This window comes from Temnothorax nylanderi, unplaced genomic scaffold (genome assembly GCF_030848795.1).
Source record: "Temnothorax nylanderi isolate EJ_2023f unplaced genomic scaffold, tnyl_v1.0 TNYL_tig0001_pilon, whole genome shotgun sequence".
NCBI classification, from domain to species: domain Eukaryota; kingdom Metazoa; phylum Arthropoda; class Insecta; order Hymenoptera; family Formicidae; genus Temnothorax; species Temnothorax nylanderi.
In genome coordinates, this window is record NW_027249063.1 from 195,115 (window position 1) to 209,799 (window position 14,685).

A 14,685-nucleotide genomic window follows, 5' to 3' on the forward strand; every position below is an offset into this window, starting at 1 on the left:
AGCAACGAAAACTTATACGGTTGATCAAAGGAAGATCAACCAAAATAAATACAGTTATACTATACATTGTAATTATGTTACGTTAAAAATAAAATAATTTCAATCTTTGAAATCTTACAATAATCTTATCTATCCTATTTTACGGGGTGTGTGCTACAAAACCGAAGATCCCATAAGCGCCGAATACATATGCACAGCCGAGGGGTTAAAGCGACCACGTATTCCCCACCGTCGTCATAACCCACATAGAGGGCATCACACCGAGAGGTAGAAAGGGGCTAGAGGGTGCCCAATGACGTCAGTTTCGCGCGCACGAGCTTACACAGATGCGTCGATAACCTACCCGGACGGATGCTGTGTTCTCTCTGTCTTCCCATCGACATGCGTTTCGCGGATACAACGTATCTCCGTGTACGTGTCTATGTTCATTCGAATCCGTTCACCTGAACATCTGTATCGAAAAATCAAAAAAATCTGTCACGCACCGCAGATTCGATTGCCCTGACTCTCGGGAAATACATGCGATTCACGTAGAAAGGCAGGATTAAGTTTCAGTGAGGAGACTGTGAAAGCAAGTTTCGAACGGCATCGAGACTTAAAAGAAGATAAAATAGAGACGAAAATAAGACAATATAATCCCATTCTTCGACAAAGAAAACAGAAATTGATTTGGAGAAATTGATTTGGAGTGTATAGAAATATGGAAAGGTCAGAATTAATGAGATGCCGAAAGCGGCCGAATTAATATTGGGCCAAATGAAATTGGCGGAAAAGGGATCAGAATCATGCATAATGCGCGTAGGTATCGTTTGTAGGCCGATATATTGCACCGACGTAGCTCGTAAATTAATTGGAGCGCATTAGTTCCTTTCCAAAGACTTTTTAATTCACGGGCATATTAATAAATAATACGCATTGCCTAATAAATCATGTAGGATACGTTGGAAATAGAATAAATTAAACAAATGATGAACGTATACCAATCAATTGAATCGAACAGTTATCAAACAATATAATTTTATAATTTACGAAAATTCATACAGATATCTAATGAATCGTAAAAGCGTCAATACGGCATGAAAATCGTTCAAATTTTGAAATGTTTGTAATGTGTGATACAATTTATATATATTTATATAAATATCGAATAAACTGTAGATTTTATCGTAGATTTACGTTATTTTCAGCATCGCTGATCTTTTTTATTCAGATATGTCATATTATCTTAAGGCGCTTTACGATATTTCAAAATACATCACACTTGATACGGCGTAATCGTCACGTCTGTCACCTAATGGAGATGAAAAAGTAGCTCTGTCTGCCCATCGAACTGACATGAGTGAAACCATAGATGACATTTCTTTCTTTTTTTTTTCAAGCATGCTCAACCTTCGAGTCAGCGAAATTTCTCTCGCGTGTACGGTTTTAGCAATCTCGTCTACGTGCGCCGATCGATCGGGCGCCGCGCCGGCCGGTGATTCGCAAGATTTTTGTGTATCGGCAAAAGCTCGGTGGCGCGGAAGAAGTTTGCGCACGCAAAAGGAGCGAGAGAGGATGATGAGCGGTTCGCTTTACGGACAGTGACAAATGGATCCGCCGCGGTCCATCATCCCACGTCCCGAAATGTATCTCGCGACGTTACGATTGGATGGATGTCTGCTCATATCTGGGCACGTCCTATTTCGAATTCTTCTGCCGGTTTTTTTCCATGTTATCTCGCCTGACCTCGCAAACGTCGCGCCGATCTTGCGAGACCATTACGCACGTTATTTATTATCGCCTACTGTACGAAAATAGTATCTTCCGCGTGAACACTGTTGTCTAGATGTGTATTTTCGTATAGGACATCGAGCAATTATTCGAGGAAAAGACGACGATACGCACGCGTCTCAGCTTAATGGTACTTTGACTTTGAGAAATGATCGAACCGATCTCTCAAACATCGCGGTCTATATATCTTTGAAAGCCTATAAAAGGTCCTTTAAAAGGCCTCGTAAGAAATAATTATGCAAAAGTTATCACATTTATTGCAAAATCATGTGCTGCATTAAATACACGTATTCGTTATATGTTGAGAAAGATTTTAATGTTAAATAACATAAAGCTTTATCTCGGCAAAAATCTTCTAGCGATGCAGTTCGCAGATTAATTCCGATAGATATTCGTATTAATTATCATATTCCAATGCTGATATTATTAATCTATCGAATAAATTTGAGGTTAAAAGCCAATAAGTTTTATCAGATTCAAAAGCGTGCATAAATAATTATTATCCAGGGAATGAAGGGGGGGGAGAGGGGAGGGAAGACAGGAAGAGAAAGATATAAATATATAGATGAAGAAATATGAGGACTAAAGTTTCCAACTGTGATATCGATAAAAAGGAAACACGTGGCTCTAACCGGAAGGATGCGATCGCATACTTATGACTTCCTGACTCTCCCGCAACGGTGGATCAACGCCGAAATTAGCGTAAATCACACCGAAAAACGTAACCGCTCGTGCAACCAACTCTCGCCGATTATATATAGCGTCCGGCGACCGGTAGTACATAAAGTCGCTTTTTCGTCCGTAGCTCGCTCGCTCGCTTACCATGAATAATTCATAACCGAACCTCGTACAAACGCTAGATGTTTGGCAAGGAAGGATTGGCCTCAGGATTGAGAACAACACAAGAGAAAAAAAAAGGAAATAATGCGAGAAATCGCGACAATCGACCGATCGAAAGAGAGAGAGAGGAGATGGGAGCGATACAGCGTCTCCGTATAGTCGATAACTTCTTAATTGCGAGGAGAGACTCTTACAAAAGCTTCGAGACTTCCGCCTTTCAAAGACACCAACCACTCGACGTGGTCGACAATGTCGGGGAAGTTGCCGGCAGTTGTTTGACATTAGCCTGAAAATAAATTGCGCAGGACATTGTTAATTCAAATGTCAGGGAACGAGGTCGACAGAAGCATCGTCAAAAATATTTATTCCTAGCTCCGGAATATCCGGAAAAATGAAATATGTTTCTCGTGCACATTTATTATCAATATTTATCTCTGCGTCAAAAAATATATATATCTCTACGAAGTCACACACATTACGAAAATTGAATTTGTTTGTGACGATAATTTTATGTAAACATTTGACCGAGACTGAATATCGGTGTTGAACTTACATATCAAGATATATTATTTGTAATTGTGTGTGTGATTGTAAAAATAGTGATACAATTGTAAAAACAAATTTGCATCTGCATATATATGATACAACAATTTATATATTTTTTTAATTTAGCAAACAGTAAAAAATAAATAAAATTGGGTTTAAGACTAATGAGATTGAATATCGAAGTTAAATTCATATAACGATCGAACAAAAAAAAAACCTTTTCATCCGCTTCAATTTACTAAAAATAATCCTAAGTTTGCTGAAAGGACAAAAGAGCAAAGAAAAAGCAACTTGCTACTTATATGCGTTGATCTGAAGCTTATTGAGCTAGAAATAAACGTAAATTTCTAGAAAAAATTCTTGAGATGGTTGCTCATCATTCCTTAAAGGTAGGAAAATAGCAACGAATCGGAAAGAGAAAAAAGAAACAAGAGAGGTAGACAGGGCAAACGGAAAGGAATATAAGCTGGCGGAGAGTAGAAGGATGCACAGGTTCGTGTGCAGAAGAAATGTTGGAGTCGGGGGTCAAGAGCTCTTGGAAATCCGGGAGATTGAAATTCGAGGCATCTTCGTCCGCTCGGACGGTCCTCCTTATTTACGAGACTTTCAATTACACCGGCTCGGCCCAGGCACCCGTAATGTCTCCCATTTTTCTTCGGTACTCGCGTACCACGTGACTGTGCCACGGTAATACTATTAAATCAGTGGTCCGTACAATTGCACTGCGATCATCCCTCTACTTGCGACCAACGCGCTATTTTGCGCTATTAAATATTAAAGCAACATCAAGCGGAATTTATGCGATATTATTAATTAAACATGGGTGGTAGGTTGATAAATATCGCGCGGTCAGGGAGATACGCATATTAAATATGATGAGGCACGTTCGCAATTACATTAAAGAATTATGAGAATATGACTAATAAATTTTTGCGACCGGAATTTCTGATTAAAGTTTGATATAAAATTATCAATCGACCTAATTTCGATTAAACATGTTTATCCATCTCGAGCAACATTAATTTAACGTTACGCCGCTACGCATGTGAAAGCAGCGAAGCTCTGTACACTGTTCGAGTTCATAATTCGAAATAACACGGAACACAGCAAAAAAAATGAATCTTCCACGAAGCACCAGGAGAGACTTTCTCGTGAGATCTAAGGAACGGGCAAGCTCCTGAAAACATTGTCTGGTGCTTTTGGGGCAATGAAGCATGAAACGCTTAACTATGGCGTGACATTTCTCCAACGGCCTTCCTGAAGACCCGTGAAAGAGACGCGCGTCCTTTCGTCTGGAACATATAGCCACCCACGAAACCTCTCCCCAGCCTCGCAAACACTAGACCTCGAAGGATGCCTTTCATATATTTCAAGCGATCGAAAATGTCATCTCTCTCTCCACGGATGGTACCCCGCCCCCCTTTGCTCTCTTTCACGAGCGAACAGAAGGATTCAGATCGCTCGATTCGAAATTGATTAAAGAAGTTTATAGGCAGCAGAATCTTTACGTTTATGCTTATACAAAAATAACAAAGGATATCATAGGTAAAATTTAAATATTGATTTGAAGTGAAAAAAGTTCGTCCATTATATTGCGTACATTTGATTGTACAGTGCGTTAACAGAATAAATCATTATGTAAAAACAGAACACTGAAATATTTCTCTAATTAAGTGTTCCATTTCTCTTTGTGTCATTAAATAATTGATATAAAGTTTAACATAATTAATTGTATATATAATTATTACAAACGCGATATTTCTACGAGTAAACCTACATTTTTGTTAAATAAAGCAATTCACTGATTTCTCTTTATCATGCGCGCGTGTAATTGTCTTCAAAATTATTTTATAAGAATATTTCTCTTTATTGCTACAAAATATTTTAAACAGCAATCTTACGGAAATAAAGTCGACTCCTCATGATGTGCCGAGAAACAGTCTATCTATATTTTCGCGCGTGTATCTACACGATATCATCAACACCGTATTATTCGCACCCTTGTTCCCAGAGTAGATATCTGCGTCCAATCGATACGACCAACCTCTGACCTATTATCGCAGCTTGGCAGCGAGTTCTTCTTCGTTATGAGATATCGTTTCGCGAGACTTAGATTATGGTTGCAGCCAATTATTCCGAGAAAACTGTTTCCGAGACGCGTAATAAACGATTAAAGGTACTTTGTTCGCTAAGATTATTGAACTTTGTTCTAAAGCATTTCACAGAAATAATAATAAAATTAATTATAATTTGTTATATACAATATATGTATCTATATGTTATTAATTCTGTAATTAAATTATCAATAAACGATTGTAGAAGCAATCTATCATATGATATTGACCGTAATTATAGCAACTCTTCTCTTAGACTTCAAATAGTATTTTCTTAATTTAATAATTTTAGAGTAATATTAAAATTTTGAAAATGAACAATATTACTAATATCATTCACTTTCAAAATTTTTAGTTTTGCATAAAGCTATTACATAAACTAATTGCATAAACGAATAGATACAATCTCGAAATGGTAATTGCCTCCGCAACTAAAGAGCTTGATGTTTTGAATCACAAAGTAGACTGGAATACTTAGCGGTTATTTCCTTGATTTATAATTGATTACGAAATCCCGTGAACCTAATCGCGGGGACACATTGTAGATCGTATAACTCACGCTTAGAAATCTTGGTCAGTGGAATAGAACGCGGCAAACATGCACGATCTTGATTAGTCTAATTCGTGCAACGTGCAACACTTTACAAGCTCGCCAGGTTTACTTACTTCCATTGTAGGACTATGCGCGCAAGCTGATGTACGATACGTCTCTCGAGCATTCTGCTGACTCACATGTACATTGGTTGTAGGGTCAAGGCTTTTCTTACGTCTGTTTTGCTCAATGATACGGAGTAACGCACGAATCAAGCACGCACGACACTATTATTAACCTAGTTCGCGGAAATTATCAATGACTTCTATCAGACGTCGTTTATATTTGAAAATTAATCACTTTTGTTGAGGCGATAAATGCTAACCGTGAGTTTCGCGAAATTCATGCTGGTACATCAATATAACGTTCTCATTTCATTATCTTATTACATTATCTCTTTTCAACACTATCTATCTATTGCATTGCCTTTATATGTTTACTTGACGGACAAACAGAAAAGATGCATGTAATTTCAGATGATTTTAATCAGCCGACATAGATTAACGTAAACGTGCCTCTTATCATATGTGCTATTGTTTCGTAAAAATTAAAGTTCTTTATTCATACCGAAAAATATAACGCATTATCATAAAAAATTCAGAACAAGAAAAATTATCTTTAATGCAAGGTAGAGATTATCGTAAATAAAACAAGATTACGTGCACCCGCGCAATGCAATTTCTACACGGAGAGATTTTTTTGTTATATTTTACCCTTAAATTTACTACAAACTTGGGACAACTTGGCAACCAAGGAATTTTTAAAATATACAAAAGACATTTTACAAACAACGTGATAAAAATTACCAAGCAGATTGGTAAATTTTGAAAAATTATTGAAATTTCCTAGATATATTTTAGTAAAATTAATTAAACATATTTTAAATTTTAATGTAATAGATATTAATATTTTTTATTATGATAGATATTAATCAGAATAGCTCGCATAAAATTCTTGGTTGTACATGTTGTCCCACAACTAACATGATTTCAGGGTAAATTTTAAGAGAAAATTCTCTCCGTGTACTGTCTCTTTTGTTCCGATTAAAACACGCAGCAAAGATATTGCATGATCTAATCAAGGTCGTTATCATACGATAGCTTTGTGTGATTCGGGAATCAACACCGCGCCAAGTGATTACGGTACGATCTTGGTCAGCCCGCTGAGCCAAGCAGAAAACGTTTTCGGATCAAGTTGCTCCACTTAGCGGAACCGGAATCGGCTGCAGCGCCGTTGTAGCCATTAGATCGTGCTCTCGTAGGTACCTACTGCGGAACCATATCAGCTCGCGGACTCAAGGGCCGTTTGTTTGGCTGACCGAGACCATCCGTATCTACTGACCCGTTAAGTCAAGAACAGACCCGCTGTACTTTATGCCCCGAACCCTTGGACGTATCTACCTCTCACGGTCGTGTATGTCATACAAGCTGTTACAATATCTTCTCTCGAACTTGTCTTTCGAATAATGCTAATATCAGTATCTACATATCAGTTCAGAAGTTTGTGACTGCGTCCTAAGACAGTAGTACAATTTGCAACAGGCTATTTTGACACCATTAATTTAAAGTTCTTTGCTTGGACTAAAAAAATATGCAACATATTGTCACTAAAATGCTTCATTGCATTTTATGAAATAAAGTGAATCGTGATTATTTACTATAATTGTTATAATAACAATAAAATTATTATATATTATTCGTAAGAAAAATATTCTCAAAAGAGGATTCTCAGAAGAAAGATGCTATATCATATTGTTATACATAATTTCAATGCGTGCCAATGCTTATCCATCAATATAGTTATAATAACTTGATAACATTTTATTAACTGAATTGAAATCTATTTCTCATTCTTTCGAAAAAAAACTCTTTTAATCACATTCTAGCTAGCTTAGCTGGAAATATTGATTAAATATAAATAAATGCTAAGAGAAACGTATAAAAAGATTGTAATTATTATAATTTTAAAATGCTGATTTTTATCAGGAAAATGTGAAATATGAAATTGTTGTTTGTTTATAGAACTGCCGGCGGTAGTATGCTGGGCGACGTGAACATCTCTGCGATACTGGACTCCTTTTCTGTCAGTTACGATAAAAGAGTAAGGCCGAACTACGGAGGTGAGTAGAGACTCGAGTTTCCCCATCTTATGATAAACGAGATCATTCCTGGATTTTATACCATCCGCAAAACTTGTCAATTCGACACATTCAATGTGTTTGATTAATGTTAATCAATTCTAATTAATTCGCGCCTGTGAGGTAATACGCGTTCTAACAAGTTTTGCGTTCGGCACAAAGCCTTTTCCGTCTCATTGTTTATGATCGTTGCACTGTTACATGAATCTAAAACGTTACCTTGCAGCTAACGAAAATGAGAGAGTTAGACTGGCGAAAGAGACCAAATATTGACACACCGGCAAAACCAATCAATTGGCGAACGAACAGAAAACCAGCATACGTTCTTTTAATTCCACTTCGTTCGCTGCAAGCGCAGAAAAAAGCTTTTTACGTGTGCTCGGATAAAAAAAACCTGCTACCGTATTCCAACCTTTAATGCAGTGCTGAGATAAAAGAAACTAAAGAACAGAAGACGGTGGGATAGATGTGTACGCAGGATTTAACTAAAAACATTTAATACGCGAAATCTATACGGGGATAAATCAAGACATAAAGCGCAAGCTTTCGGATTGCCTGTAACACAATGGCGCGACAACAACGACTAAAGCTTCGGCGAAACGCTCCAGGAAATATTTTTGACGTCGCTTATCATCTCCCACGTTTTACCCTACAAAAACGAGCTTTCGAGCGTACTACCGCTTTCATAAAACAACTCTGACAGGAACAGTGCGGCAGCACGTGTACGCGAATCGCATCCTGTTTCCCGGCAAAGGAGTAATTTGCAGTTTACCACGCGGCTCAACCGCGCGACTACCGAAAAAGAAATACCGATAAAACGATGCGGCAGACAGCGCGCGTTTCTATCGCGGAGATAGGGAACGGCACGTGACTCCCCGAAGATAAAAGTGTAAAGCACAAAAGCGTTCTCTTTTAGCTCTTGATTAATCCGCAAAGTACACAGTTTGCACGTAATACGTAATAGGTACCGACTTTTGCGCGTGAACGGCTATTTCGAATAAATGCCAGACGTCTATCGACTGCGAGCGCGATACGATTTTGCGGTCGAATAAACGCGATGCTTATAAAACATAGGGGATATTAAAGAACCATTAGTCCAGTTTCGAGCGAGCACGCTCGCCACTCGGAGAGTCAGTTAGAGGCAATTAGTGTCTGCCAATTGACGGCCCGTCCCACTTTCGGGCTCGATAGGCCTGGCCAAAAAGTCCCCGCGCGCGTTCAGATCGGTTTCGCGGCCCGATTATCGATGCCGAGATAGCTATACGATCATGATTCATATATGTCGATGATTCTATCGCGAAAAAGTCATATTTTCGGGGATGACCTCGTGGGGGTAGGGCGGGGCTGGAGCTGGTTTCGATAAAACTCGGATCGATGCTGGGACGCCCCACGGGGTTGCCACGGGTTACCGTTAACGGCATCTCCGCTCCGACTACACCGAGACGCAGTATCTCGCCTTCAATTACGATTTTGACTTTGATTTTGTCGTTGCGTCGTATAGCAGCATCTTTTGTCCCGGATTCTATTTCGAAACCGCACTCACATTTCGGCTCGGTGTCGCGATTCCTAAGACGTAACGCTTCGGTTTCATTATAGCTGCTCTATTTTTCTCCCCCCCAAAAAAGGATACAGAATTTGATTGGCCGAGAATCATTTTAGTTCCACATTTTCGAAGAAGCTAAAATCGTTGACCGACATCTATTAGTCTGGTAGATATTCTTGTGTGCTCGCAGTTATAATTATTACTATTATAGGTCAGATATAAAAATCGAAAAAGAGCGGTTAACTGAATAATTCAGCTTCAATTCGTATGCTGAAGATAGTTAAAATTACAAATTGCAATTATCTGAATTCTCAGCTAATGCAAAATAAAATAAAATAAACACATATTCAACGTACTGTCGTTTAATTACATTCCATACAATTGTTAAACATGCAAAGTGTCTATATTATATGAATATTATTCAATGAATTCAATTTATTAATCTGCAACCGCGCACGAGAATTGTTTCGCTTCAACACTATACATAAAACAATTCAAAATTTACCAACTAGCCTTCAATACAACAACACGCTTTACTATTGCAATTGATGGAGAGATCGTGGTAAAAATATATATTAGCTTGATTTTCCAAGCTACGTTTCGAAAATGCATTAGTGATAGCTCACTCTGCAGTAAACTCGGGCTGACTGTCAGGTATAAAAGGTGATCGTTTCATTTTCCGGCGGGATCACGTATATACAGGTTGCTATCGGCAGATCGCAAAAAAGCGCACTAAATGTACCGTCTAGATTCGAATCGCCGATATCCGCGCCTCTCGCCGCTCCCGCGTGTATCGATACACGAGAGATCCCCCGGGAGGATACGGAGTTTCTAACATTTAAAATTTAGATCGGTACGCGGACATTACGGAAACGGACACGAGAATATCGCGGGCCGACGGGATAAACCGTGCCGCCTGCCGCTGCTCTCTTTTCGATTCGTAGCGTGCTTTATTGGATATTCCCCGGAGCGCAGCCGGATTTTTAAACACGAGCTTCGCCGCTGCCATCCAAGGCCTACGTAAAATGACAAAATACGTGACCAGAAACTCGGAATGTTTGCACTCCATAAACTCGTTGTCGTAATGACAAACAAAAACTTTTCGCATTCGCGTTAGAAAAGAAACTCGACAATGTTAAAACCACAACGTTGACTTATTGTTAGATACAAGACAGCAAAAAAATTGATTAAAACAATAGAATTTTATACGTGCTTTATATTTATTTCATCCATATACGTTAGTTATGGATATTTAATATAGTTATCAAGTACTTTTTTGTTTACGAAATAACGAGAAAACATCTATAAACTATTTATATTTTGTTAAAGATAATGTATTAAATTTATTCAGTATAATATTCGACATTACACAACGCACAACAAAAGAAACAAGACATATACGTAAATATAAGAACAGTTATATAGTTTAGCTGTATCGGTCCACGCGGAATTGATGACTGCGATTTTTCGATCCTATGCACTACGGCCGATTATTAATTTTTGTTCTTTTTCAGTTGCATCACATGTGTCTGGAATATTTTTTAATCTTTTTTTTTTTCGGCGTATGCTCTCTCATGGGCGATCGGTTTGCACAGGAGAAGCATACAGGCGCGTTTCAATTAACCCGATACCACGTCGGCCGTGCGTTTTCCAGCATGTCGCGAGAACGTCATTGTGAAATATGTGTCCCGTATGGGATGTTCCTCGGCTATAGGGGCTTTAAAAACATCCTAGAAATGGAAATGAAGATATATCGGTCGAGTGGCGCGCGATGGCGTTGGCAGAGCCGTTGTTTACGAGTCAACTTTATCGCGAAAACGCCAGCGTGGACACGTATATGCGGCCTCGCATTCCCTAACCCTTTCCATCGCGCTCCCATCGGCCCCCTCGCTCCCCTCGCGACCCGCCCGGGTTCTTCCCATCTGTACCTGATTTCCCGCCTTCCTTCACCCTCCGCCCGAAATTTCGTCCATAAACTTTTCTCTGCGGTGAGATACCGCCTGATCGGGCGCGATTACATTTTTCCGCTTCGTCTTTGCGGCCGATCAATTCGACCGGCAGCAGCTTCGATTTCGTGCCTCACATCTGGCACGGACTACTGAAATTTTCACGAAGACCCTCGTCAGGTCTTTGAATTTAGATTTTCGCAAAGATTACGGGAGAAATAGCTTATGTCACGTCGCATATTGAAATACGTGACCGTAAACGACTGTTTATGGCCACGTATTTTAATGGATGTACCTTAATTGAAATTCGTTAAATTTTATTAAAAGATTTTATTAAATTCTATTAAAATTTATTAAAAAGTAATTGCAACTGCGACGAGAGAAAAATATATTTTCGAATAATCGAGCAATATCAGGCATGTTAAAAAAGATGAAAAAAAGAGAACAAAAATTTGGCGAAGATAATTTTATAACATGCTTTAACTTGATATACCAGCTTATAGCTTTAAATAAACTTTAATAACTTATTCGCCTCAATTAAATCCGCGCGCGTGTAACATAAATCGCTCGATACAAAGCACGTCACAGCGCTGCGCATATAGATTAAGCCTATCTGCAAAACCGTCGTTATGCAACTATGATGACAACCGAGCACACGTAAATTAGCGCATAAATTATTATCGGACATCGTCTAATCGAAAGCGATTACCACTTTCAGCGATCCATCCAACGTAGCGACCTCACCAACATATATCCATTTCGCATTCACAGTAAACTCATAGAAAAGAACCGGAAAAAAAAAGAAACGAAAGAAAAAGAAAAGCAAATCTGTGTGATACTTGTAATTAACGAACGAATGCCATACAGTCACTCTCACCGTGTAGCTTGGCCGCGGCCGAAAACCGGCGACTCAGTCTTACTAACCTTCGATTTCAGGTCCTCCCGTCGAGGTGGGCGTCACCATGTACGTCTTGAGTATCAGCTCCCTATCCGAAGTGAAAATGGTACTACTTCTAGGTCTTACTCAGTAATTCCGCTGAAAGTTTACTCATTATTATCGTTCTCGGCTAAACACAATCCGCCCTCCCGACTCTCCCCAGCCCGCCCGTCGGTCTCTTCGCCCAAGCGACCATACGTATTTTTTTTCTTTACTGCCCGTGTATTTTCAAGTCAACGATTGCCGTTGATCGTTACTGAATTGCAATTAGCATTTTTTACCCACCGACACACACGTGCACAGACACACCTGGGAGACTTAATACGCGCGGCGACACGAGTGCGGATGTATATCCGGTTCAACACTGTTGTACATACACGCGCACACGAGTGTGCATTCTTTTCGTTTGTCTCATCACCCTTCGCAACGAATGGAACAATATTATTGTTTCCAATTACTCAATTACGTGTACAGCCTCAGGAGATCTTGCCTCATGCAACGTAATTATCACTCTCTATTTGTGCTATGTGTGTTTGTAACTATTAAAAACGTGTAAACACATCACATTATTGTGTTCTCTTTCTTCTCGAAACATATACTTAAACATCGCACGACGTATTCAGGTAAACGATTTATTTAAAAAATCAACAGACGTAACGAGAGAGCGACGCGCATGTTGATTCTAGGTCGACTCCAATGTTGATTGCATTAACAAACAATGTTTGTACATATCTATGCGGGTGATCTCTCATGCCGTCCGTGTTCGTCTCGGCAAATAATTCGTTCAAGTTGTTAATCATACATTAATTGGAGCGATATTTTCAACGGTCGAGAGTCGGTCCAATAAACTATTCGTTGTTTAATACGTTCACCGAAGCGTGAATTATCTCCATATTGCCTAACGACGCTGTCGCGATTATTTCGCTTCGAACGCGTACACATAACGATTGATTAATTGTTCCACGAGCTCGCGGCTTTAATTTCGCCTTGTTTTAGCACAACGAAAGAAATTCGATCCTCGGTGCCATCAATTGGAAACACGAGAGGCGCTCAACGATCCTCGCCGGTTCGTCATTGCACGATGGTACCGTCGTGTATCCGTCGATCGACACCCCGGCACGACGAAACCAATTTTAGCTTGCCATGCGCAGAGTCGCATCGCTCTGGGCTATGTGTGCTGCTCCTTTGATGCGCTGTTCGTTTAACGACGACGTTTGGAACCGCGAAAATCGGGTAACACGATTACCGAAACGATTCAGCGCTCGCTTCGAGGACCTCGCCCGTCGACACGAAGCGACGTCCAATTTCTTGGCGCATTGGTTCCGAGGCCAATTGAATTCAAACTATGCAGAAGAGAACTAATCGGTACTACGTATCTCGTTCCTCGACATTATGAATAGCACGTCTCTTGAACGAAATGAACGTTTAAACGAGGTAAAAGTTTTTCACATTTTTAATCGGAACGTAATGCGTATTTAAGTTCGCCGTGAAAAAAGTAGATCCCAAAACACATGTTCATTAATCATAATATAAATTCATGATTTCTAGACATGTGATAAAATGCGAAATTTCTATCACTCAATTAACCGTGGAAAGGAAATGGGGGCTATTAATCTGTTTGATTTTACGGTATTTTGATGGTACTTTAGATAGTTTAGATGGTACTTTACGTTTAGTTTTCGTTTGATATCTCATCTTCGAATATAACATTAAAACACCCTCAAGGACTAATTAGTTAGTGATTTGTAGAAAGAAAAATAGCAACTTTTTAAATAATACAAATTTTCTTTCGCTTAAATCAGAACAGCAAAATTATTTTAGTCGTATATCATCTCGAGACGTAGATATTTTATTGTTCCACAGGCGCGAAAGACAGCGCTACGTAATCACAGCATAAAAACGTCAATTGAGTAATCCGTATAAGGCGCACTTCGCAGACGTGCGCGATGGCGATTACGCGACGCGGTTTACCGCTTGCACTTCGAAACTACCGAAATGAAGCTAACCAAGCCGAGTTGTCTCCTAACTCATTTGATATATTGTAGTACCATGTGGCCCGTCCGCTTATCGCGGCACCGGTTTACACCGACGACGCAGGAATGAGTGTGCGCGTGTATGACTTTACACGCATTCTCCCATACACATACATAAACATACACGTATCACAGTTACACTTTAGTAGCGAGCAACAGAAAGAAACAGAAATATATACTAAAAGAAAAATGGACAAAGTACTATTTCATATTTTAGATAATATATA

At 39.3% G+C, this 14,685-nt stretch overlaps 1 protein-coding gene across 6 annotated transcripts in view; it reads left to right on the plus strand.

Annotated features, from left to right (window-relative positions):
* Positions 1-14,685, plus strand: part of Rdl (Resistant to dieldrin) — a 79,018-nt gene that overhangs the window by 29,539 nt on the left and 34,794 nt on the right. For 4 of the 6 annotated variants that reach the window (XM_071699511.1, XM_071699664.1, XM_071699750.1 and 1 more), the window contains exons 2-3: positions 7,884-7,981; positions 12,425-12,492. In XM_071699511.1, coding sequence (XP_071555612.1) covers positions 7,884-7,981; positions 12,425-12,492 — 166 coding nt within the window. The remainder of the gene's footprint in view (positions 1-7,883; positions 7,982-12,424; positions 12,493-14,685) is intronic. The other 2 variants (XM_071699586.1, XM_071699826.1) reach the window with 1 other exon arrangement.